Below are 25,315 nucleotides of genomic sequence, written 5' to 3'. Positions count from 1 at the left end.
CCCTCTGTTTTTAAACCTTCCCTCTGTTGCCAGCAAGTTGCTTCCTCTTTCCTATCTCGTATGCTGTCCTCTGGCAGGAGCCCCTTCGATTGGTTGCCACTGTATCTTTTCCTGTGGATGTACACCCTGCCCCCCTTAATAGAAGGGGCATCCTTTTTCTGCTCATCAATCTGTTCTCTAAATACGGTCTGTTCGTATCTTCGACTTTTCTCTTTACCCTCCTGCTCCCTGGCACATGAAGGCATGGGTCCTCTCACCACCAAAAAACAGTACAAGTCTTCACAGCGCCCTCTGGAGGCCAGTCTTGGCTCATCGAACCCACATTTCACTGCCTCTCAAAGGAAAGAGAAGGGGCTGGGAACACTGAAGGGAGACCTAAGTAACATATTGATAATCTCGTTGCAAAGATGCTGGATGAAACCTGTGCCTCTGAATTTACCTAGTGGCAGCCTACCCTAATCTTTGTGAGCTTGCCATTTTGGAAGAGCAGCCAGTGCACCTAACCACTGAGCTACCTTTCCAGTCCCCAGCTTGCCATTCTGAACACACAAGAGGATGCAGAAGAAGCCAAAGGTGAGCTGGACAGCTGCTTTCTGATCACAAAATAGAAGCAGCTGAGCTCATCTTCTCAAAGCCACGTACTTGTACAAAGGAGCAAGTGGACCGAACAAGACCATGCTACAGACGTGTGAGGGGCCAGAGAAGAGGCCTGTGTGTGGACAAAGACGTAGCTGGCTTTGAAAGATGTGACGGGATGAGAGGGAAGGAGGGCGCTGCGCCGCCTTGGAGAACAGAAGCTGAGTCTCTTGTCACTATCGCGCTGTACACGCTGCTCTGCTTTTAACTTTTCAAAGTCTTTTCACATCAGAGCTTTTTCATTTTTATCCCCGCGGTCACCCGAGGGGCTAGGGAGGCATGTTGGGTGATAGGAAACAAGAGGAAAGGAGAAAATAACGTGTGAAGACAGCCACGAGACAAGACAGAGGACGGGTGAAATTAAAGTGCCGTTAAGGGACTGATCAGAGCGCGGGAGTGGTCACGCTCAGAGGCCAGGAAGTACGGAGCCAGCTCTCTCTTCCGGGTCCTTGTCCCCATCCTATTTGTCCTCTTATTTCTCCTCCTCCTGCTTCTCCCTCCTTCCTTTCCTCTCCTGTTCCAGTGTTCAGGGTGGGGCATCCTGGAGGAGTCCCAATGGCAAAAAGTACCAGAAAAGTATAGACTCCCTGCCGAGGCTCAGAGGCAAGCTTCGGCTGCTGAGCGGACTCATAGATCTGCTGGTATGAGGGGACACACATTTCAGCACAGAATTAGATGAAGACAAGGAAACAAATCCCCAACCTGACTTTCGGGGTTTTAAATGCCCAGTGCTAGCAACTGCCATAGCAAGACAAAGGAGAAAGGCCACGAAAGAGTTAAGAGTATACGGCAGCTGCCTAGGATGCAAGGGGATACTAATATTTTAAGGGTCTAAGCAGAGGAATATGATAAATTATCCGACACACAGACTGTGAAACCAAGCAAGGAGACAGTACTTAATATGCCAGTACTAAGGGTGATTGGGGAAACTGCCTGGGTCAGCTGTGTGGATTCAAAACAAGAACTAGGGCTCATCGGACAAACTGATTAGATTCAAGAAATGGGAAATATGTAGGCCCAGAATCTATGTCTAAATGGGAAGATTAGAAAATAAATCAAACCATCAAGAAATCAGGAAGGGCTGTAAGAAAAGAAAGGGGCCCAGGTGCCTAAGTGATCTCCTGTTGATGAACAGCAATATGCTTCCAGACGTATGCATTAAGATGAAGCCAAGGGCAAGGCTGAGGCAGTGCAGCCAGAGACAGATAAACAATGTAGGTTGGGGAGGGGCCAATCTGCCTGAGATGACTGGACCGCTTCAGATAACATGATGGAATAGTTGGAGGTCAATTGGCGAAGAACAAAATTGCCCATCAACAGAGTATTTGAAAGCTTTCAAAGGAAGAACGGTGAATGAAAATGAGGGAACTAAATTTATTCACTTGCAACCAACAAAGCCCCTGTGGATAGAAGGAAGGCCGAGTTCTGTAAACGTATGGAAGCCAGGAACGTAACAGTTATGATAAAGGTCCTACGATATTCATTCATTAAATCATTTAACAAATATTTACTGAATGAATTCTCTGCACTAGTCACATTGTGAGACTCTGGTAAGATGAGGGCCAAGATGACATGGTTTCTGACCCCATGGAGCTTAGTGACAAGCAGGCAAGTAGACATAACATCCAACAATGAAAGAATGATTAAATTAGGATTGTATTAAGCTGTGTGACACAAATATTCAGGATGCCGTGAGACTACAAAATGAAAAAGCAAGTGGTCATGCAAGGATGAGGTCAGGACAAGCTGATCTTTGCAGGATGAGTGCGCTGGTTTGAAAGAAAATGGCCCCCAATGGGAGTGGCGCCATTAAAATGTATGGCATTGTTGGAGTAGGCATAGTCTTGTTGGAGAAATTGTGTCACTGTGGAGGTGGGCTTTGAGGTCTCATATACATTTAAGCCATACCCAGTGAGATAGTCAACTTCCTGTTTCCTTCTGATCAAGCCACTCCATAAAACATTTTCCTTTATAAGAGTTGCCATGGTCCTTTGTGGAAGCCTAGGCAGTTTGGATGCTCACCTAACTAGCCCTGAAAGGAGGTGGTTGGTCCTTGGACTTCCCACAGGGCAGGGAACCCTGATTGCTCTTCGGGCTGATGAGGGAGGGAGACTTGATTGGGGGAGGGGGGGAAATGGGAGGCGGTGGCGGGGAGGAGGCAGAAATCTTTAATAAATAAATAAAACTTAAATAAATGTTTACATAAGAAAAAAAGAAGTAGCATAAGTGACTAAGTCACAAAATGAGCATGTCATGCAGAATATGAGCAATTAAGCTACTAATTATTGACTAAGAAATTACACAGGTAGAATAAGAAAAATATATGTTTTAATTATATTGTTCAGCAAATATAATTGTTTTGAAAAGATTAAAAAAAAAGAGTTGCCATGGTCATGGTGTCTCTTCATAGCAACAGAAACCCTAACGAAGATAGACGTCGCTACTAGGAGTGAGGTATTGCTGTGAAAGGCCAGACCATGTTTCCAACTTGTGAAAAGGAATTAAAGAAAAACTTAGAACTAGGTGTTGGTGTACCCCGAGGCTGGCAGATCTCTGAGTTTGAGGTCAGCATGGTCTACAGAGCAAGTTGAAAGACAGCCAAGCTTAGGCAGTGATGGTAACCATGATATAATTGAACAAAAGGACCATGTTCTAGCTCCAGCAAGCAGCAGAACTTGGCAGCTTCAGCCATGTGGTTTGGCTTTAGAGTCAAGGAGCGATTAAGGAAAGCTGATGAAGCCAGGCATGTTTCTGAATGGAGGCCCAGAGAGGCCATTGTGTGAAGCTGTAAAATTGAAGCCTGGATTGCCTTGGAGACCCCAAGATGATAGAGATGTCAGAGTTATAGGGTACCTACTGAGGAAAGCTGCTAACAGGGAGTGGAATCACCCCAAGAGAAAGAAGTGTGTTGCAGTCAACAAAGCAGAAAGGAGTTGGAGATCTGAAGAGCACTTTGACATCAGACATGGAGATAGAGTTTGGAGTTTGCCTAGCTGGTTTTGGTCTTGCTTTGGTCCAATATTTCTTCACTATGCTCCCTTCCTTATGTTTTGGATTGGCAATATATATCCTGTGCCTTTAGATGTTAGAAGTATGTGATCTGCTTTTTAATTTTGATTTTTTTTTTTTACAGAAGATTACAGTTAAGAAATTGAATCTCAGAAGAGACTTTGAACTTTAGAGTTTTTAAAATAAGTTTGGGACTGTTATAGAACATGGGGACTTTTGAAGTTGGACTGAATGCACATTTGCATTATGATAAGGCTACAAGCCTTTGGGGGCCAGGGAGTGGAATGTGGTGATTTGAAAGAAAATCACCCCCAAAGAGAGTCGCACTATTTGGAGTGTGGCCTTGTTGGAGTAGGTATGGTCTTGTTGGAGGAAGTGTGTCACTGTGGGGGCAGGCTTTGAGGTCTCATGTATGCTCAAGCCATACCCAATGGGACAGTTCATTTTCAGTTGCCTTTGGATCAAGATGCAGAATTCTCCAGCACCATGCCTGCCTGCATACTGCCATGCTCCCAGCTGCCATGCACTCTGCCATGATGATGATGGACTAAACTTCTGAAGTGTCAGCTGCCTACCCAATTAAATGCTTTTCCTTTGTAAGAGTTGCCATAGTCATGGTGTCTCCTCACAGCAATAGAAACCACCACTAAGACAATGAGTAAATACTGTACTGTTGAGAATATTTCAGATGAAAGGAGTCTCTGGCTGAAATGCTTACAAATAGCCTTGTTTTGTTTTTTTACACCAATCAATTCAATCTGTGCTGCTCATATCTTTTTGGATTTATGGACTTTCACTGGAGCAGGATCCACTTACCAGAGGCTATGCTTTTAAAGAAAATTGACTCTCCCTTTTCCAGCAACAATGTATTGCCAAAATCTCCTTGACCAGAGGTGGGACTTTATGCCCACTTCCCCTATCCATGTTGGGATTTGGTCTTGCTTGGGTTTGCCAAATATTATACATATTGTCATAACCACTGTGTGTTCATATGTGCGGTTTTCCTGCTGTGACAAAAAATTCTGTATTTCCTTGTAATCTACATCCTTGTCATTGACCCTCTTTCTTAATGATCCCTGAGCCATGGGAGAATGGGATGTAATATAAATTTACCCTTAGTGCTAATTATTCCCCACCCTCTTATTCTCTGTAGTTTGACCAATTATTGTTTTATGTGTTAATCACCATTTTCTACAAAGAGAAATTTCTCTGGTGAGGACTGAGAGGTGCATTCATCTCTGGGTATACCAGTAAGTTCTTAAGATTTAGTTTGACACTATGTCTGTCTATTTATCAAAAAAAAAAAAAGACAACAAAGTTGTGTAGCTATGGAAGATGGTCAGTCTCAAAGGAGTTGAAGAAAGGGTAAATATGATAGAAATATATTGAATGAATTTTTGAAAGAATTAATTAAAATAAATAAATAACTTTTTTAAATGACTGGGGAGGCAGCACTGAGGAATTCCTTGTCTGACAGAAACCTTCTGCTTCCTTTACAGGAAAGAGATACAATTAAACCCCATAGAACTTGCCCATAGAACAAAAGGAACACAATTCAGTATTTTGAAATACCATCTTGAACTTACACAACTGCTACCACTATTTAATCCAGAACATTCCACAATCCTCCACAGAACTCTGTAAGCATTAGCAGTAACTTTTCACTCCATTCCTTTTGCCTACTAGTTGTTGGAAGTCCCCAAGCGACATTCTCTAAGGGTTTCTCTGATCTGGAAATTCCATATAAATAGAATTATACAATACACTGTCTTTCATCTTCGACTTTTAACATGTAGTACAAAGTTTTCGGGGTTTATTCTTGTGATAACATTATTCATTTTTATGGTTAAATAAAATTTTATGGTTAAATATTTCAAAAACAAAAAACAAAAAAAACCCCAAAAAACAAATAGCCTTGTTTAGTCAAGGAGCTAAACGAGGGAGTCTGGAGGCAGGTGAGGTCCGAGACTGGACAGAAAGGCTACTGTGATCAGATGAAGGATGCTTGACTTAACCTTTAGGATGATGGGAGTCCTTGAGGACGCTTTAAGCAGAGTGATATTAAAGGATTTGAGATTTAGCAAGGGGACTCTGTCCACAGAGTAGCAAAGGATTTTCGAGGAGGAGGGCGGAAATGAGTCAGGCGGTAATCTTCATAAATCAGGTGAGAGATTATGGCCATTCTGCAGAAGCCAAAGAGAAATCAAGACAATTTGATAGGACTGGGGAAGGGCCACTTAAGATAACTGATTTCTTCTTGGTAACTATTGCTGGCATTTACCAAAATAGAGTGAAGCCAAAGAAAGGTGTGACTCTCCCTTGAACAGACATGCTGAGAGCTGAGCCAGTGAGCGAAAAAGACCCACAGGTAGATACAGCTCATGAAAGAACAGAACACAGAACAGATGATTCCAAAGTTCCCAGCGGATAAAAATGGGTCACCAACCAAGAAACACGACCTATGCTCACTCACAAACAAAGTAGGCTTCTAGAACACAGCAGATCCGTGTAGCCAAAGTTCTAAGGAGAAATCATTTTGTAGCTAGGAAAAAAAAACTATTCAACAAATCTGGGGTCAAACAAGGGTTCAGAAATGTTATTTCTTAGGGATTCTTTTCGGATGTGTGCCAGTAAAATGAAAATGGAAAATAGGAAATAAGTGAAATTAAAATATATATAATTAAGGTGGAATGTCAAGAAAATAACCCCAGGAATATCAGCTTCCTAGAAAGCTAAAATAGAATTCATTCATATTGTAAGAGGATGCTAATAACTCTAGTAAGAACGCCTTCTAGAGTCGAAAAGAGAATGCCTTTCAACACAGAGAACGAGTATGAAGCTAGTGATAATTAGAAATGCTATTTATTTCTTTTCTCAAGGGAATTTGCAATTCTAGGAAAAACTGGAAGCACTCAAAATCTTCATTTACATATGAAACAAAGTGGAATTTCACATGAGTTTAAGTGTCTGCAAAAAAAAAATTCTTCTGAGGATATTTAGAGATCATGACATTGAACCAAAAACCAGAGGCTATGGGTGTGTTGGCTAGTTTTTATGTCTACTTGACACAGGCTTGACTCATTTTGGAAGACGGAACCTCAACTGAGAAAATGCCCTCAGATTGGTCTATGGAGAAGTCTGTGGTGCATACTCTTGATTGATGATGGATGTAAGTGGGCATCCCATAGGGGGTGGTGTCACCGCTGCCGGTGGTCTGGATGGTACAGGAAAGCAGACTGAGAACTTCATATTGTTAAGGTAGCCACATGTCCCCAGTTGACTTACATGGTAATTGCAAAAATCCCTATTAAAGTCTGAATGGACTTTTCTTTAATTTTTACAGAACCTGACAAAATAATTTTAAAAGTTTTATGGAAATACAAGAGACTCCAAGGAGCTAAAATAATCTTGAAGAAAACTGTTGGAGGACTCATTTTATGATTTAAGATTTTACCACAAAGCTCCAATGTTAGTATTTACATGCAGAAACACATAGATCAACAGAATATAATTAATAGTTCCCAAACAAGCTCTTACACTTATGATGAATATAATTTTAAAAATAAGACATTAATTGTTATTTTTAGTTATGTGTATGTATCTTTGTGGGTGTATACTGAGTGTGGTACCCGTGAAGGCCAGAATAGGGCATCACATTCTCTGGATCTAGGGGTCCAGGTGTTTGGGAGTCACCTGATGTAAGTGCTGGGAACTGAACTCAGGACTTCTGCAAAAGCAGCAAACACTCTTAACTGCTGACCTATTCCTGCCCTGGATGAACTTAACTTTGACAGGGATTGCCAGACAATTCAATCGTTCTAGCAGTTGATTCTGAGACAAGGTATCTATACACTAAATGACAAAATCAGATGCCCTATTCATACTATATACAGCATGAGTCACAGGTCTACACAGAATGGCTACAAAGAAATCCAATCTTCTCTCTGCTTCATAATGCTGTGGCTTTGCTTTAGCAGTAACCCTGACTTCTGTCTGGCCTGCGAAGGTCGGGTTTTACACAGTGAACTTTGAATGTAGAAAAGAGAAAGCAATAGACCCAGTGAATGAAAGGGCACAGACTACTGCCAATCTTGGCTCTAAAGCAAGCTTTCCTCACCTTGGTTTTCCACATCTTTCAGTGGGTCCACCCCTGGAGACAGGATGAAAAACATTGGAGTGGCTGGTCCTGACTCTTCAAATGAGGCCACAAAATCGAGTGCTCTTCCCATGACGTATTTGCTTCCTAACTTCTCCTCAACAAAGTCTCTGCAGGAGATAAGCATGCATATCAGTCCAAAAATCATAGCATTTGAGAAGCCGAGGCTTCTAGAAATGAAAAGGCATATTCACACTCATGGGGTTGATTGTTAAAGATTTAGGACTGGCTTCAAGTTCACAACTTGTCAACACGTACTGTTTGTATTACTAGTTCCAATCCATGCACTTAGATCTGGGCTCCTGACTGCTCTCCAACCAGACCGTTGCTGCCTCCCTCTGTAGACCTGGTATCTTCTCACATCATCTCACCTTTCTGGAGACTGCTAGGACCAACACCTTTGAATGACTATGGGCAGCTAAATCTGACCTATTCCATATCTCTGTGATGTGCCAACATGCCCAAGATTTAAGGTCCCACAGGACTCTTGGATATTCTATTTGTCACTGGTTTTTCTTGCACTCCTGCCCACAGTGCTCGTCCCCAAAGTGTTCCATTTTGTGTGAAGCAAATCCTTCCAGCCTACTAGATGTCTAGACGAATTCCTGATGTTTGCTGACCCTTCTGCTATTCCCCAAGACATAGCTTCTCCTGTATCCTTCTCAGCTGGGCTTATTCTCTTACGCTAGGTGGATCTCAGGGTGGGCAGTGGTCTAATAGTTATCTTCAAGTCCACACTTTTCCTCTTGTGTGGCTTCACTGAGACTCATTTCTCCTGGCTGTTTCCACTCGCCAGGCACAGCAGTGCCACCTATCATCCCATTTGGTACTTTCCACATTCTTTCAACACTTGGGCTCTTGGCTCATGAGTGTTCCTCCAGCCTGAGCGACATCAACATGTGTGGACAGACCTCAGATCACTTGATTTTCATTCCTTACTTGCCCCTTTGCACAGTTTATGGCCGCCCTTCAATCTTTGTCAGTACCTGGGAATATTTTTGTAAGTCTGAAACAGCTCATTCTCAGACCCAAATCTTCAATCTTTATAGTCATTGGTACTATATCTTTATCTCAACAAGCCTTTGCCTGATCAAGTGCCATGAAAAGTGCAGGAATTTCAATTTCTGGGCTCCTCTGATTATTTCCCATCAGCCCATTCTTCTTCCCATTTCTTTCCTATTTAATGTCTTATTATTCCTATCTTATAATTCCTATCCTTAAAAAGTAATGTTCTGAGGTATAATAAACACCCTACATGACTCACCCCCATATGTGTATTACCCAATATGATTTTTTTTAAAAAAAAATAGAGGACTGAGCCAGTGACCTAGGCCAGAGTAGGCCTGAGACAGTGAACTCTACAGGAGCAGAGCAAACCCTGGGAATGCCAAGTGACCTCCAGGAATACAGAGTGACCAACAGGGTGACTGGAACCACCACACTGACTGCACCACGAGTAGCAACCATCTGAGCCTTGGTTCCACTGGCACCTGGAAGATTGATCTCCAGAGTCAGACAGCCCCAAATATACCAATCAGATGAAAAGATGGGTAAATAAAGTAAGAACACATGCCACACCACAAAGAGCAACATGACACCAGTAAAAACTAGCGACCCTACAACAGCAAGACTTGAACAACCAAATATAGATGAGGCAAAAGCAAATGACCTAAAAATAACTTTAGGAGAATGTTTGAGGCCCTTAAAGAGGAAATGAAAAATCCCCTCAAAATGGAGGAAAAGACAAACAAAAAATTGGAAGACATCAGCAAATCTCTTAAAGAAAACCAAGAAAAAGCAATCAAGAATATGAAAAAAACTATTTAAGACTTGAAAACTGAACTAGAGACAATAAAGAAAACACAAGCTGAGGGAAGTATATAAACAGAAATCATTATAAAATGACCGGGAACCACAAATGTAAGCATAAACAGTAGAATACAAAAGATGGAAGAGAGAATCTCAAGTGCTAAAGATACAATAGAGGAAATAGACTCATCAGTCAAAGAAAACATTAAATCTAAAACAAGCTTAACACAAAATATCCAGGAAATATGGGACACCATAAAAGACCAAAACCTAAGAATAATATGTGTAGAAGAAGGAGAAGAAGTTCAACTCAAAAGCACAGAAAATATGTTTAACAAAATCATAGAAGAAAACTTTCTCAACCTAAAGAAAGATATGCTTATGAAGATAAAAGAAACTTACAGAACATCAAATAGACTGGGTCAAAAAAAAGTCCCCTAGCCACATAAATATCAAAACACTAAACATTCAGAATAAAGAAAGAATCTTAAGAGCTGTAAAGGAAAAAGGCCAAGTAACATATAAAGACAAACCTATCAGAATTACACTTGACTTCTCAGTGGAGACAATGAAAACCAGAAGGTTCTGGTCAAGCCTTATGCAAACATTAAGAGACCACAGTTGCCAGCCCAGACTACTGTACCCAGCAAAACTTTCAAACACCATAGAAGGACAAAGCAAGATATCCCATGACAAAACCAGATTTAACCAATACCTAGCCACAAACTTAGCCCTATATAAAGTACTAGAAGGAAAACTCCAACCCAAGGAAGTTGGCTACATCAACAAAAACACAGACAATTGATGATCTCACAGAAGCAAATCCCAAAGAAGGGGAAAAACACACAAAATAACATTGCCAACAATGAAAACTAAATTAATAGGAGATAGTAATCACTGGTCATTAATATCACTTAATACAAATGGACTGAGCTCACTATAAAAAGACACAGGCTAACAAATAGGATACGAAAACAGAATCTATCTTTCTGCTTCATACAAGAAATTCACCTCAACCTCAAAGACAGACATCGCCTCAGGGTAAAGGGTTGGAAATAAATTTTCCAATTAAATGGATCTAAGAAACAAGCTGGTGTAGCTATCCTAATATCTAACAAAATAGACTTCAAACTAAAATCAATTAAAAGAGACAAAGAAGGACATTTCATATTAGTCACAGGAAAAATACACCAAGAGGAAATCTCAATTCTGAACATTTATGCCATGAACACAAGGGCACCTTCATATATAAAAGAAACATTTACTTCTAAAGCTTAAAACATACATTAAACCCCACACACTAATAGTGGAAGACTTCAACACTCCCCTGTCACCACTGGACGGGTAAGTCAGACAAAAAATGAACAGAGAAATAAGAGAACTATCAGATGATATAATTCAAATGGACTTAACAGACATCTATAGAATATTCCATCCAAACAGAAAAGAATATACCTTCTTCTCAGTACCTCATGGAACCTTCTCAAAAACTGACCACATTCTCAGTAACAAAACAAACCTCAACAGATACAAAAAAAATTGGAATAATCCCATGTATCTTATCAGATCACTATGGCTTAAAACTAGAATTCAACATCAACACTAATTCCAGAAAGCTCACAAACACATGGAAATTAAACAATGCTCACCTGAATCATCAATGGGTCAAGGAAGAAATAAAGAAATTAAAGACTTCCTAAAATTCAATGAAAATGACCACACAATATACCCAAATTTATGGGAAACAATGAAAGCAGTTTTAAGAGGAAAGTTCATAGCACTAAATGCCTACATAAAGAAGCTGGAAAAAAATCCCACACTAGTGAATTAACAAAACATTTGAAAATTTTAGAACAAAAAGAAGCAAACTCACCCAGGAGAACTGGACAGCAGGAAATAATCAAATTGAGAGCTGAAATCAACAAAATAGAAACAAAGAAAACAATACAAAGAATCAATGAGACAAAGAGTTGGTTTTTCAAGAAAATCAACAGGATAGACAAACCTTTATCCAAACTAACCAAAAGGTAGAGAGAGAATATCCAAATTAACAAAATCAGAAATGAAAAGGGGGGCATAACAAGAGACACAGAGGAAATCCAGAGAATCACCAGGTCATATTTCAAAAACCTGTACTCCACAAAATTGGAAAACTTAAAAGGAAATGGACAACTTTCTGGATAAATATCACTCCCAAAATTAAATCAAGGCCAGACCAGATAAGCAAATTAAATAGACCTATAACTGCTAAAGAAATAGAAACAGTCATCAAAAGTCTCCCAACCAATAAAAGCCCAAAACCAGATAGTTTCAGCTCAGAATTCAAAAGATTTTCAAAGAAGAACTAATACCAACACTCCTCAAATTGTTCCACACAATATAAATGAAAGGAACATTGCCAAACTCTTTTTATGAGGCTACAATTACCCTGATACTCAAACCACATAAAAACATTACTAAGAGAATTACAGACCAGTCTCACTCATGAACATTTTGGCTTAATCCAGGATTCCCCGTCTCTGAGCTCATTTACTGGTGTTATATAGCAGGGCTGTCACAACCATCCAGCATGTGCGTGAGTTCTGAGGTTCCAGAGTCTAGTCTTCATACTTGCATGGTGTGCTTCCCCATTTCTCCAGCCACAGACCTCTTTTCAAGCTTCCTCCATTCTCTTCAGATATTCAATTTGCCATCCCCTTACACACTAATTTAACTGATTGAGAAGCTAGAAGTCAAATATCCTTATTAATTCTCTGCCACTCATTTATCCATCTAAAGTTGTAACCACCTCACTCTATGCTTCTGTGATGCTAAAAGTAGAATCTCCATATGCTTTCTGGATCCCTCCATCTTCCTTCTTATTACAGGTGATTGGCATCTTTTTAAATGCTGATATTGATGAGTATCTCCTCCCAAACTTTCTATTAAGACATCAAGATAACAGAGGCATACCCAAGGCAGTCTGTCTCATGGGTTTTAGTCTTGGTACAAAGGTGCCCATTACTATATGAACATGGCCTTGAAGTTCAGCTATGCCAGGCTGGCTTTCCTGAGATTGCCCTGTAGACACGCTTTCCCAGAGCCTGTGGCCTGCCCCTACCGCATGGCATAGGTCATCCGGTCAGGTCTCATGGCCCTCATCATGCAGAGACGCTGCAGGGCTGTCTTGTTCTTCCATTCCTGGGGGAACTTCTCCTTCTCCGGACACTCTGACTCCACAAACTTTTTCCAGCTCTTGGCAGATCCTTCAATGTCTCGATCCAGATTGCAGAATTCATCCATTGATGAAAGTGCCTAGGGAATGTCAGAGAATCTTGTTCTAAACTGCAGTTCCTCTAGAAAGCTAGGATTTGCACTGCACTGGGCTGAGAGGCACGTGACATCCTTTACATAAACAGGTATCATTTATATTCTACTCTAGTGTCTTGGATCTTAGAAAAAAGAAAGAGGAAAAATATACATAAGTTCATTCTTAACACACTGCCCACCAGTATAATACAGACATTGTAAATAAAATGTTTGGGACTGGGTCAACCTAGCCATACACTGTTACATGGGAAATGGGTCAAAGTAGGTGCTCTAGGTTTTTGGGTCACAGAGCCATAACACCTATGCCATAGGCACTTCTTAACATTTTCATACCCACGGTACCACCACACTCTGCCCATCCGTCTCTCACACGTCTCTAGAATGCCTACCCACCCGACATTTCCATGGGCTGTCTGGTCTGTAAGCATCAACTTCAAATACAGAGCATGGGAACCACACTTCTTCATTTAATGCTTTTCTGTGAGGTGTCTCTTTCCCCATCCCATCCCATTTGAGCTTTCCTACATCAACCTTGGGTGTGTGTCTGACTCTACTGATTCAGTTAAGGCTCTGTTCTCATCTTCACTAAGCTTGACTCCTTCCTTTGCTTGTGCTGATCACGCTTATTGTTTGTTAAGTCTCTACAAAGTCAAGTTCAAAGTCATCAAACAGAGCAGAGTCAAAGAAACATACTCTGCCCCAAATCAACTGAGCATGAAACAGTCCCTGAGCAGGAAAACCAACCAATCCCTCAGCATGAAACCAACCAATTCCTGAGCATGAAATCCAACTAGTCTCTGAGTTTGTCCAAGCTGAGGGATTGGAATCCAATCCATTCCCACCCTGAAAATCTTCACCCTGAAAAAAACTTCACCCTAAGAAGCCCTATATAAACTCTGTGCCTGTTCAATTGGGAGCTGCCATTTTCCACCCTTGCAGAGGCAGTCACTCTCCTGGATTCCTCCCTCCTAATAAATCTTTTGAATGAATTTTGGGTAAAGGTCTTCCATCAGAGTGAAGTGGAGCAGAAATGCAATGGACATCTCTGCTAGGAAACTCCCTTAGTGGAGTGAAGTAGAGAAGTAAGAATTTTCACCAGCAGTGCAGGAGCAAAGTCCTATCTTTCTGCCAGGGTTTTTCCCTTAGCAGAGCGAAGCAGAGAAGCAACAACTTTCACCAGAGCAGAGAAGCGATGGGCAGCTCTGCTGGAAACTCTCTAAGCAGAACGGAGCAGGGCTGAGCTGTAAAGGCTCTCTGAGAGGAGCAGGATTGCTACATGTCTGCGGGGAAACCATCTCTCACCAGAATACAGCTATTGGTATAGCCTGGCTTCTGACAGTCAGGATGCATTTTCTCCAGCACTGTAGGTAGCCAGGATACCTTCCCTTCACAGCTATTGGTATAGCCTGGCTTCTGACAGTCAGGATGCATTTTCTCCAGGGCGGTGGGTAGCCAGGATACCTTCCCTTCACAGCCGTAGGTATAGCCTGACTCCTGACAGTCAGGCTACCTTCCCCTTCAGAGCTGTAACACATGCACACCCAACTTTGCTTTATCTCTCTCTCTCTCTCTCTCTCTCCCTCTACCCCCAAACTGAGTCCAAGTTGTGTTGCCCATATACTCTCGGGCACAGTGCCTGTCCTGGAATGTGGTAGACCTACCAGAGGTCACCTAAGGAAAATTTAATCTTCCTCTCCCAGCAGCTGTCAAAAGCCAATAGACCTACAGTTAGGGAACTAATGACCACCTCTCTCCCTCCATGCTGTGGTCTTGACTGGTGAAGCCGACATGGGTCTTGTGCATGCTGTCTCAGTCACTGTGTGTGTATGTGTGCAACTACCCTGTTGTGTGCAGAAAGTGAATATTGTCTACTTGCAGTTATCCATCGTCTTCTCTGGCTCTTAAGATTGTTCCATCCTTTTGTCTGCAAAGATCTCTGACCTTCTAGGTAAGGGATGTAATATAGATGGTCCATTTCGGGGCATGCAAAGCATAGTAAGCCTTATTATACTGCCTTAGTAGATCTATGGTATCATCAGTCTCGATAAAAATTTGGGTGAGTATTATGGCTTAAATATAGGCTTTGTTTTGAAACCTTAATCCCCAACTTATGGCATTATTTTGGAAACATGAGGTAATTGTTAGTTGAAAGAAGGTTTGTGGGAGTGGGTATTTGTGGGTATATTATTCCTGGACACTTTCTGTCTTGCTCTCTGCTTTCTGGTCTACCACAGTGTAAATCAAGCTGTACCTCACACCCTCCCCATCCCAATAAACCGAGCCCTCTAGCGCCATGAACCAAAATATTGCCACCTTAAGTTATGTTAGGTATTTTTCCATAGTGTCATAAAGCAAATGAATTCAGGGGGGGTTTGACACAGACACACCCCCTTATACATTCAGTGACTGCAATGCTTCCACTCTGTATTTATATTTCATTTCTCCAACAGTAGACTGAGGGTCTAAAGCACAATGCAATAAAGGTTAAGGAGCTCAGACTTATTATCATTATTTGAATCCATCCATCCATTTATATATTCTTTCAACATTTACTAATGTCCTACTACATTCCAAGAACATCAGAATATAATAGTGAAAAAAATAGATGAAGTGTCTTCAAGTAGCTTTTAGTCTTAAGGAGAAAGAGGATGATAGAAGTATTGAAGGCATGCAGGCTTCTGTTGGGTAGGCACAAAGACAGAGAACATGAGGAAGCATTTTATGGGAAGGATAAAAATGAGCCAAAACATTGAGGGTGAGATGGGACTGTGAGAAACACGATGTTAGCAGAGAATCCTTACTGGGAACAAGAACAGAGGAAGGCTGCAGAAGGACACAGACCCTGCCTGGATGTGTTTGCCCTCTTCTCCTGCAGGGACTAACAAGCATCCTTTTACCTGAGCTCTGTGTATGACCAATCCCACCCCAACTACATAGTGTAAGAAGTATCTTCTTTCATGACAAATGGTGAGGGGTGCTTGGAGGAACAATGAACAAGGCCCAGGGAGACGGAGTTCTGTCCCAGCACTGCCATTGCAGCCCACCGGAGTTGTAGTTTACTTAAACTTGGGTTTGTTCATGCAAACACTGAGGCCAGGCGATCAAGCACCATATCTTACATTCAAGCAGAGACACCATACTTGAAGACCATAAAAGATCCTTCCATGGAGGCTTGGTAGCTATTGGATTTCAACTGCCTTGTCGCTAATTCCCAAAAGACTGTGAGTTCCCTGTGGGCAAGAACTTCCTCAGGCATGGGCAGCCTTTGGGACAAGTTTAATAGACACTTCCTGCAGAGCCACCGACAGGCCGGGGCTGGGGCGGGGCTGGGGAAAGCTGTAGCTGCTGTCATTCTTTCTCTGTGTGCTGAGGAGCTGACTCTTGTCTAGATCCATGCTGCCCCACTTCTCAGCTTGCAGCATCACTAACCCTTTCCTGCCCAATTACCCTTACTGTGTCTCCCCAAAACAGAGCAAATTACACCATGACCAGAGCTCCCAGCTGCCAGGATGGGGTCTGAAACCACATCCTTGAAGCTTTTTGGTGAACACAATTGCACCATTTAATCTCCCAAATGAGGGAACGGGATTTCTAGCCTTCTAATAAGCTAAATGGAAATGACTAATTAACCTAATTACTTTGGACTGTGCAGCAAAACACAACAGTGCTAAATTGGCACCCAGAGTGGCAGTCGGGGGCCTTTTCAAAGGCAAACAAAGAAATTCGGCACAGATGAGATTTTTCTAATGAAGAGCAGAACATGCCCATTACCTGAAAGTTCAACATTTGAGGGGACTGAAAACAGCCTTACAAAGGATAACAATAAAAGCAGGATTTTATCACAGAAATGTCATTCATTACTGGCTTATTAGTTCTTCTGGGGGAAGGAAGCAAGGCAATCAACCTTCCTCATTAGATAGAATCTTTTAAAATGTCTTTTTTTTTTATCATCTCCTATTCAATTATACTCAGTTTGTTTCTTTAGGCTAAAATCCAAGCGTACACTTGAAAAGCATTCATCAAAGGCTTCCGCGACACGTACCACATATTGCTTTGTGCCTCACCTGTGCGCATCCCAGGCTGTGCTTGAGTGTGATGGACCTGGGTCTGCTGTTCCACATAACAAACTCAGAGAAAGAGAGAGAGAGATCAAGCTTTGCTCATTTGCAGAACACTTTAAACAGCCAGATGAGCTCAGCCCACAAAACAAAACACAAAAGCAGAGGGAAGCCAAGCCAAGCCAAGCCAAGCCAAGCCAAGCCAAGCCAAGCCGAGCCAAGGATGTATTCTGCGAAGGGAAGGAAGGAAAGAATCTATATACTAGCCTGCGGTAAGCTGTGGAAGGTGGAAGCCTCGGCTTCCTAATTGCTGGGACTGGAAAGACAGGCACAGTCATTCATTCTCAGCAGCCCCATTGCTTTTGGCCATTCTTCACTTTTGTGAAGGAGGGCATAGTGGGAAAGAACACAGAGAAAGTCAACTGGATTTGGCCCAGGTGGGCAGTCCACAGTGCTTGCAAGGCTTTCTTTCTGTGGACAGATTCTATCAGGCACCCCTGTATCAGCCACAGCATGCATGTCCATTATACTGGGGGAAATTGATATTCAGGATTCTTATGAGTTTTGTTCTTTGAAAGAAATATTTGAAGTATTATTCCCCCAGCATAGTTTGTCTTTCAATTAGGATAAATTTTTTAAAAAAAATTAATAGTGTCTTTGTGGGTGTACTCAACTTAAAATGGTTTCACTAGGGTGGAGGGTGGGCCCTAATCCACCATGACTGGAACCTTTACAAGAGGGGAAAGGCAGCTTTGTGCCAACTGTGCAGTTGGAGATGGACTGGGTCTCCAGGCTCCCAAATGAGGAAAGCCGAGGCTACCAGAAACTGGAAGATGCAAAGACAAGTTCGGCCCAGAGGATTTGGAGGCAGCCTGGTCCTGCCTATGTCATCACTTCTGATTTCTAGGCTCCACAGCGGTACACTTCTGTCATTTTAGGAAACTCGGCTTACAGTGCTTGACAACAGCATCCCGTGAAGCAAACGCCACCACAGCCATCAGCAGATTCTGGCTACTGATCATTCACTTTCGGGAAGATACTATGACGGTCATTTTTCAGATAAGGAAACAAAGAGATCACATGCCAGAGGTTACACACACACACACACACACACACACACACACACACACACACACACTTACACTTGGACCTAGGTATGCCTGAATTCAGGGTCTGTATTAATTTGTCTATCTCCATTGCTGCTCTGGTTCTGCACATAGGTTCATTCAGAACTGCTTTTAGAACACATTTTCTATAAAGGCAGCAGACTCTGAGTCAGGATTTCTAAGTCCAGCAAGGTAGTCACTGGCCATGAGGAATATTGATAACTTGACACAGGGTTAGTGTGATGGAGGGACTGGTTTTTTATTTTTACTTTTTTTTTTAATTTAGGCAGGCTAAATTAAAAAACCCTGTAACCCTGGCTATCTTGGAACTTGCTCTGTAGTCCACTCTGGCCTTGAACTCACAGCGACCCACCCGCCTCTGCCTCTGGAGTACTGGGTTTAAAGGTATGTGCACCTACCACCTGGCAGGATTTTTTAAAAGAAGCTTCTTCTTTCTGTATTAATGGTTATCTTTGACCTCCTGAACGCAAGAGTTTCTCCTACTTCAGTGTTTGAACAGCTGGGGCTATACAGGCAAATGCCACTTGCCTGGCTCAGAGTTCAACTGTATTTCATTTGAATGATTTTACAGCTAAGTTCAGAAACTTAAACTCATGTTAGTAATTAGAAAACTCATAGGGATGTTTGGAACAATTTGAGTGTATGAGTCAACGATTTCAACAATAGCATAAAATCTGAATACAAATATTTTGGAAGAAAGACTAACATTTGAGTGGAGTATACATGTGCAAAATATTCAGCAGGTTTCAAAGACAACACGAAAGCAAACTATCTCATTAATAATAGTTAGGATTTAGGTATTAAATATCTAACAAAGACTCATTCTAAACAGTTTGGTTGTCACTTGTGGAACCACTGAGAGATGACAGATGCTCTAGGAGCCAAGGCCGGGTGACAAGAAGCTGGATGCATCAAGGTGCAGCCCCAGGAGGGGCTAACAGCCTCTCCCTCTCTGTTTCTTTGTTTCTTGGCTGCCATGAGCTTTCCTCCATTTCATGATGCACTGTTTCACCACAGGCTCAAGAGCAGTGGGAATCCTGAGAATGGATGTGAATGTCTTTAATCCCAGCAATCAGGAGGACGAGGCAGAAGATTATGAGTTCAAGGCCAGCTTGGGCTCTATAGTGAGAATCTTTCTTACAATAATAAATACATGTTTAAATTCCATAATGAAACCAATTACTTTGTATTCTAATGATTAATAAAAACAAGAAGAAACAAAGATGAAAGCAATGGGGACTGAGAAACCGTGAAGAAAAACCTCTAAAATTGTGAGCTGAGCATATATTTACTCGTTTTAAGCTTATTTTGCTCCTATGCTGGGGATGGAACCAAAAGCCTTGTCACTGTGTGCTAGAAGTATGTGCTTTATTTTTTACCTCATAGGAGCTCACAGTTAAGAGATGCCATGAGTTTCACAAGAGTCTCATAATTTCCAACAGTGTTAGGGCTCTTGAAGACTCTGGGAACTTTTAGAAATGGACTGCCTACACCTTGCATTATGAGAGGGCCAAGAGCTTTTGGGAACAAGCAATGGGAGATCATGACCTGAAGGCGATGCGTCTGGCTGTCAACTTGATAAGCAGTAGAATGGGCATGGTGAATTTTGATTGCCAACTTGGTAGGATTTAAAGTCTCCACAGAAACAAGCCTCTTGGCATGCTCGTAAAGAAGTTTCTAGATTGGGTTATGTGAGGTGGGAAGATCTACCCTGAAGTTATACGGCGCTATTCCATATGTAAAGTACTGGGCTAAATAAAAAATGGAAGTGAGCAGAATACCAGCATTCATGTCCCTGTTTTCTATTCTGTGGATGCCATGTGACCAGCGACCTCATGACTTTCCTACCACGACTGACTGTACACTCACGCTGTGAGCCAATGTAAGCACTCAAGTTTATCTGTCAGGTGCTTGCGGTACCAACCAGGAAGGCAGCTAACGCAGTCCTGAAAGACGAAAGACTAGCTACCGATTCTCTAGAATGGAAGGTAGGGAAGTATGTTGAGCCACAGTAACATTAGCAGAATTAGCCACGAATTTCCTAAGATGAGTCCTTTGATATGGGCAGCACGTTTATAAATGATCACATTCTGCATATAAATCAGCTTGGATTAACCTAAATGGAATTAGGATGAGTGGATGGTCTAATACGCAGAGTTTATATACTGTGCTTCTGTTCACATGACATTCCTGAGCTAATAATCATTCTGTAAATGGAAGAGAGATTGGTGGTTGGTTGGTACTAAGGACAGAGGAGGGAGGAGATTGTTGAGGTTATGAACAACCAACCCGGAGTCTTTCTAATGATGGGACTTTGTGAATTTTAATAGTAGTAATCATTTCAATCTATGCATGCCCAATCTGGAAAAATATATTGGGAAAGAAATGAAGGAGCATTCCATTCACAACAGCAAGCCAAATCAATTCATAAAATGTCCGAGAATGCATATGATGAAGCTAAGTAAACACAGGTACATACATCACACACACATAAAAGAATGTGGGGATCCGTGAACTCAGAGGAAGTTTGGAGGACCATCTCAGTGTCAGTTTCCTGGCTATGCTACTGTAGGACAGTACTCCGATGATTAAACATTGTAAGAAGCAGGTTATGAGGGATGTCTGTGAATCATTTCTTATAACTGCTTGTGTATACACAATTACCTTAAAAAATGGAGTACGAAATCTGGAGAAAGCTGATTCTCTTACTCCAGATGTGCACTTTTTCATGCTATTAAACATCTTTACAATGTGAGAACAAACATGGGAGATCATAAGCAGGATTCGTCCTAAAAACATGCTATTTCATGTGTGCCCTTGGGTCTGGGCTAGAAAGCTGCCTACATAGAGTGCGCATGTGGCCCCTCTGCAGCTGGAAATCACTTAGCTCTCATTTCCTGGCAGACAGCAGGTCTGGCTATGAATGTGGACTCAGTCGCTACTGAAAAGACTACAGTTTGTGGTCTTTTCACCATCCATAAGATCCCAACTAGACTAATCTGCCCAGCATGGATTTGTGTCCTGGATTTGCTATTTATAAGGGGTAGGACCTGCGTTTTTTGTTGCCAGGAACAAACAAGACCCATCTGCCGGATGGACAAGAGGATGAAATAGTAGTGTGTGTTCAGTGAACTCAATAGACATGAGCTACTCAAGTGCTATAATTGTGGGGTGGAAAGGGTTCTCTGCTTGGGGTTTCAGTTCAGACCAACAGAGATGCCCGGCAGAGCTCCAGTTCCTGCCTGACTTCTGGAAGTGGTGGGACAGTATCTTCACCAGAGTCCCTGGGCTGGCCCGAGGAGCCCAGATTCCAGCCCTAAGCCTTGGCAGATGAAAGGCAGTTTAGTCCTAAAGAGAGAGCTCTCAGCCCAGAATATGCTTGCTTCTTCTCAGCAGGCTGGGGAGGATAGAGATACAAGGAAGAGAAGGGATGCACCTGAGTTCAACACAACTCTATGTTCCAACTCAGAGAGCCACACTGATGTCATGAGGACACATATTTAAGTCAAACCTCGGAGAGAACTTGACTTTTACTGGGGGTCGGTACTGACCTTGATGGCCCCCCAGGCCTGGTGGGAGAGGAACTCCATTGGGCTGGGGGTTCCTGTCTGGACTGGAGCTCGAAGCAGGAAATCCAGCTCTGTGGCGTTGACTTCCTGGTTCACGAGGAGAATCTGCAGTTTTGGGAAAAATAATACTGTGAATCTTCAGCTGTGGTCACGGAGACTGGAGTTCTTGGGGATTGTCACTCAGCGTAATTACTGCTGCCTTTAGCTTGAGAGCTTGCCCATCAATTTTGGCTGTTTAAAGAGGGTGGGTTGGAAGGGTATATTCATGCAAATTTCTTCTGTGTGCATCTGTTTTCAGCCCAAACACCAGCATGACTTAAATGCACACAGAGGATGACTATATATCTTGGTTAGCAAGTATTATATATCAATCATAAGTGCCACAGAGTATGTGCCTGCAATTTAATTGAGCAGATGACACATATAAACGACATGATTTGAGGCGCGTGTCAAAGCGACATATGAATATATGCAAAATAGAAACATACATATATATAAATCAATAATGTGAAAGGGGTTTTGAAGCAGAGGACTGACTTGCAGGCGGAAGAAGGATGAAATCAATCCAACCAAGATTTCTGTCTTGGGGTCTTGGGGAAGCTAAGAGGCAGAGATAGTAAAACAGGAATGGTGAATTTTCCAGGGAAGGAAGATTGAAGGTACAGGGGCTTGGAGGGGCTTAGAGAGGCATGTGTGTAGGGCGGAAAGCCTCTGGCTTGGCTGTGGGTATGATTCACAGGGACAGGTGGGATCCAGGTTTCTTTGTGAAGGTGAAGCTGTCTGGGTCGCAGCTGCGAATAAAGAGGATGAGTGTGATACAGGCATGCTAGCGTGCACCCATGAATTCAGACACTGAAACATAAACACAGCACAAATAAATGGCAGACTATCTGACTTTGAGCATTGTAGGAGGTCTTGGGTTCATAGAGCCTGTGCTATACACTTACTTATACATTGGAAAATCCTGATTCTAAGTGGGAAGGAAGGTACGTACAAAGTAGCGATGTTTTAAGGCTTTTTGATGTTGGGATTAAGCAGCAGATCAAGGTCTCTTCCTGATGATGCAGTGGCATAGGAAGTCCTAAGTTCCAAGCTCCTAGGAACCAAAACTGTTAGAACTTCCCCAGATGTACTGTGGCTATAGCCATAGAAAGCCCTGCTCGGTCAGAGCCAATCTGATTGACTAGGCGGGGTTTCTGGAGTACCACTTTGAGAAGGATCCCAGATTACCCAGTACCAGCAGGAAAAAGCTAAATAATTGATTCAGGAAGTCTGCTCCAAGTGGGACAATGGCCAATTAAGAGTGTGGGTTAGACAGCAGTGCAGGGCACATGTGGACTGGCCAGGTTGAGCTTGTTTGAGAAATGACATCAAACGTTAAGGTTTCCTTAACGTTTACTGACTTGATGGTAAATATGACCTGAGGAAACAGTTTTGAGTTACTTTTTACCTGAAAGGTGAGCTGGGCAAGGTAGGTGAGCTTATCGCACTCGAAGAGGCCGCGCGTGGTGTACTGGTACACCGAGAAGGTTATGCTGTCAATGAGATTGGCAACTCTCTCTTTGACACTTTCACCGGGAGCTGTCTTCTCCACAGCTTTCTGGAAGACAATGCTGAAGGCCTAGAAGAGAAGACGAATCATAGGCAATCTATAAAATCCCCTTTCCTGCGGAGACTATTATAATTTTCTAGTCTACTCATTGAGTGCTTCTCCCAGCACTTCCTGCTAAGTGGAGATACTAAGATACCGCTATGCTATAAGGGATTAGAGAGACGGCTCAGAGGTTAAGACCACGGATTGTTCTTCCAGGGGACCCAGGTTTGGTTCCCAGCACCCGCATGGCTGTTCACAACTGTCTATAATTCTAATCCCATGGGATTTGACAGCCTCTGAGGGCACCAGACATCATGTTAGCTCTTAGTCCTTCCCAAAATGCATCTTGGAATTTAACTCTGTCTCGAGTTCTTAAGAGGGTGGACACTTATTTTGACTATGGTATTTGGAGGTGGGGACTTTGGGAGGTGAGGTCATCAACAATAGGGCTTCCATGACTAAATCTTGGTAGCTTTATAGGGGAGAAAGAGCAGGACACAGAAGTATGCTTCCTGTACCAAGTGATGTCCTGTTCAGCTTCTGGACTCTGCCAACAAGTGGACTGTCAGCAGAGCTAGCCTCTAGACCTTGGGCCAAGAACTATGTGCCAAAATCAACTTCTCATCTTTATGGCTTACCTAGACTGTGGTACTATCTTATTAGCAACACAAAATGGTTTCATAAATGTGCATATTGAATGTTGATGAGTGCAATCAATGAGAAACAAATGGGTTGTAGCCAAAGGACATGATCCAGGAAGTTTTGATTGGATAATTACCTAAATACAAAGATGATACAGCCAGCAATGACTATTTGAGTTAGTGATGCTACCTAATCGATGACATAATTCTTGGAGCATAGAGAACATGTTCCAGACAACTTCATTTTCTGAAGCTGACCCTGGCACATAATGGGTAGCGAGAATTATTTTAGTTTGTGACTTTCCTTTTTCTATTAGAATCTCAGATGCCATGCTTGTTTCTGTTAGCTGTGCATTCATTCTCAGAAGTCCTTGTATTTTTTTGTCCCATTGTCTTTTCCTGCAGTGATAGGAACATAACCTCCTTTAAATTTCTTCTCTAAACTACAATAAGGGCATGGTATGAAAAAGAAATTTTGTGACCAATAACCTACCATTTTAAAATTGGTGATTTCTTAGAAAATAACTATTTGGGATGCTACATTGATATGGATAGATCAAATAATGAAAGGGAATAAAAGCCAATATATTATAATTAGACTTAACTATCAGTTCAGCAGATCTCTGGTTTTTTCTCTCTTTTCCTTTTTGTGACTCCAAGAAGGAAAATAGAGCCCTTAAGTCTTTACAGCATCAGTATTAGGACCTCAGTGGAAGCCATGTATGTCTGAGCCTTGGTGTTCTTATATTAAGACTGTGAGATGAAGCTTGTTCTCTCTCTCTCTCTCTCTCTCTCTCTCTCTCTCTCTCTCTCTCTCTCTCTTTTTCTCAGTGCTGAGGTGTTTCTTGTTAATGAAGCCCTCAGAGCTTTTTTTGACCTCAGCAAATACCTTCTGCCCATACTTAACCTAACCTGATGTGAGGTTTACCTTCCCTTGGTAGATTTTAAACGAAATAATAGCTCACTAGAGGCCGCAAAGCTTCCACTCAGAGCGAGTGCATAGAATGGAGTGGCTAGCTTTCCCTGGGCCATTACTGCCCGTTCCCTCTAACATTCCATCCAAAGGGAGCGGTCAGTAAAGACCCTTGAGCCACGGAATTGGAGTAAGGTGATTCACAATCCAGGAAAATACCTAGAGAAATTAGAAATCCCGAGTACACTTCGCCTTTCCCTCACACTGGGTGGATTTTGGCTGCTGGTTTCTCCTCCCTGTTGGTGTGTGAATGGTTCTGAGGCTGGGCCTGATCCTCACATTCCTAGCTTCCTCCAGAAGTTCTCTTCCCCACAGAAGGTTCTGTCACCGACTCTGGCTCTCCTTGAAGATCCCCAGCAGCCGTTCTTGAGCTTTTAGGGGCTAAAGCAGTTTTCTCACTTACTAGTATTTTTTATAAATTCTTCTCACTTATA

The 25,315-nt window shown here is 42.2% G+C and overlaps 1 protein-coding gene across 1 annotated transcript in view; it reads right to left on the bottom strand.

Annotated features, from left to right (window-relative positions):
• Positions 1 to 25,315, bottom strand: part of Dnah9 (dynein axonemal heavy chain 9) — a 333,793-nt gene that overhangs the window by 30,534 nt on the left and 277,944 nt on the right. Inside the window, exons 58-61 of the mRNA XM_005349858.2 lie at positions 23,124 to 23,294; positions 21,656 to 21,778; positions 12,711 to 12,904; positions 7,763 to 7,911 (exon numbers count right to left, since the gene is read on the bottom strand). Coding sequence (XP_005349915.1) covers positions 7,763 to 7,911; positions 12,711 to 12,904; positions 21,656 to 21,778; positions 23,124 to 23,294 — 637 coding nt within the window. The remainder of the gene's footprint in view (positions 1 to 7,762; positions 7,912 to 12,710; positions 12,905 to 21,655; positions 21,779 to 23,123; positions 23,295 to 25,315) is intronic.

The sequence above is a fragment of the Microtus ochrogaster genome, chromosome 7 (genome assembly GCF_000317375.1).
Source record: "Microtus ochrogaster isolate Prairie Vole_2 chromosome 7, MicOch1.0, whole genome shotgun sequence".
In the NCBI taxonomy this organism is placed as follows: Eukaryota; Metazoa; Chordata; class Mammalia; order Rodentia; family Cricetidae; genus Microtus; species Microtus ochrogaster.
Note: the sequence above shows the minus strand (reverse complement) of the source record. Positions and strands in the feature narration are given on the sequence as shown.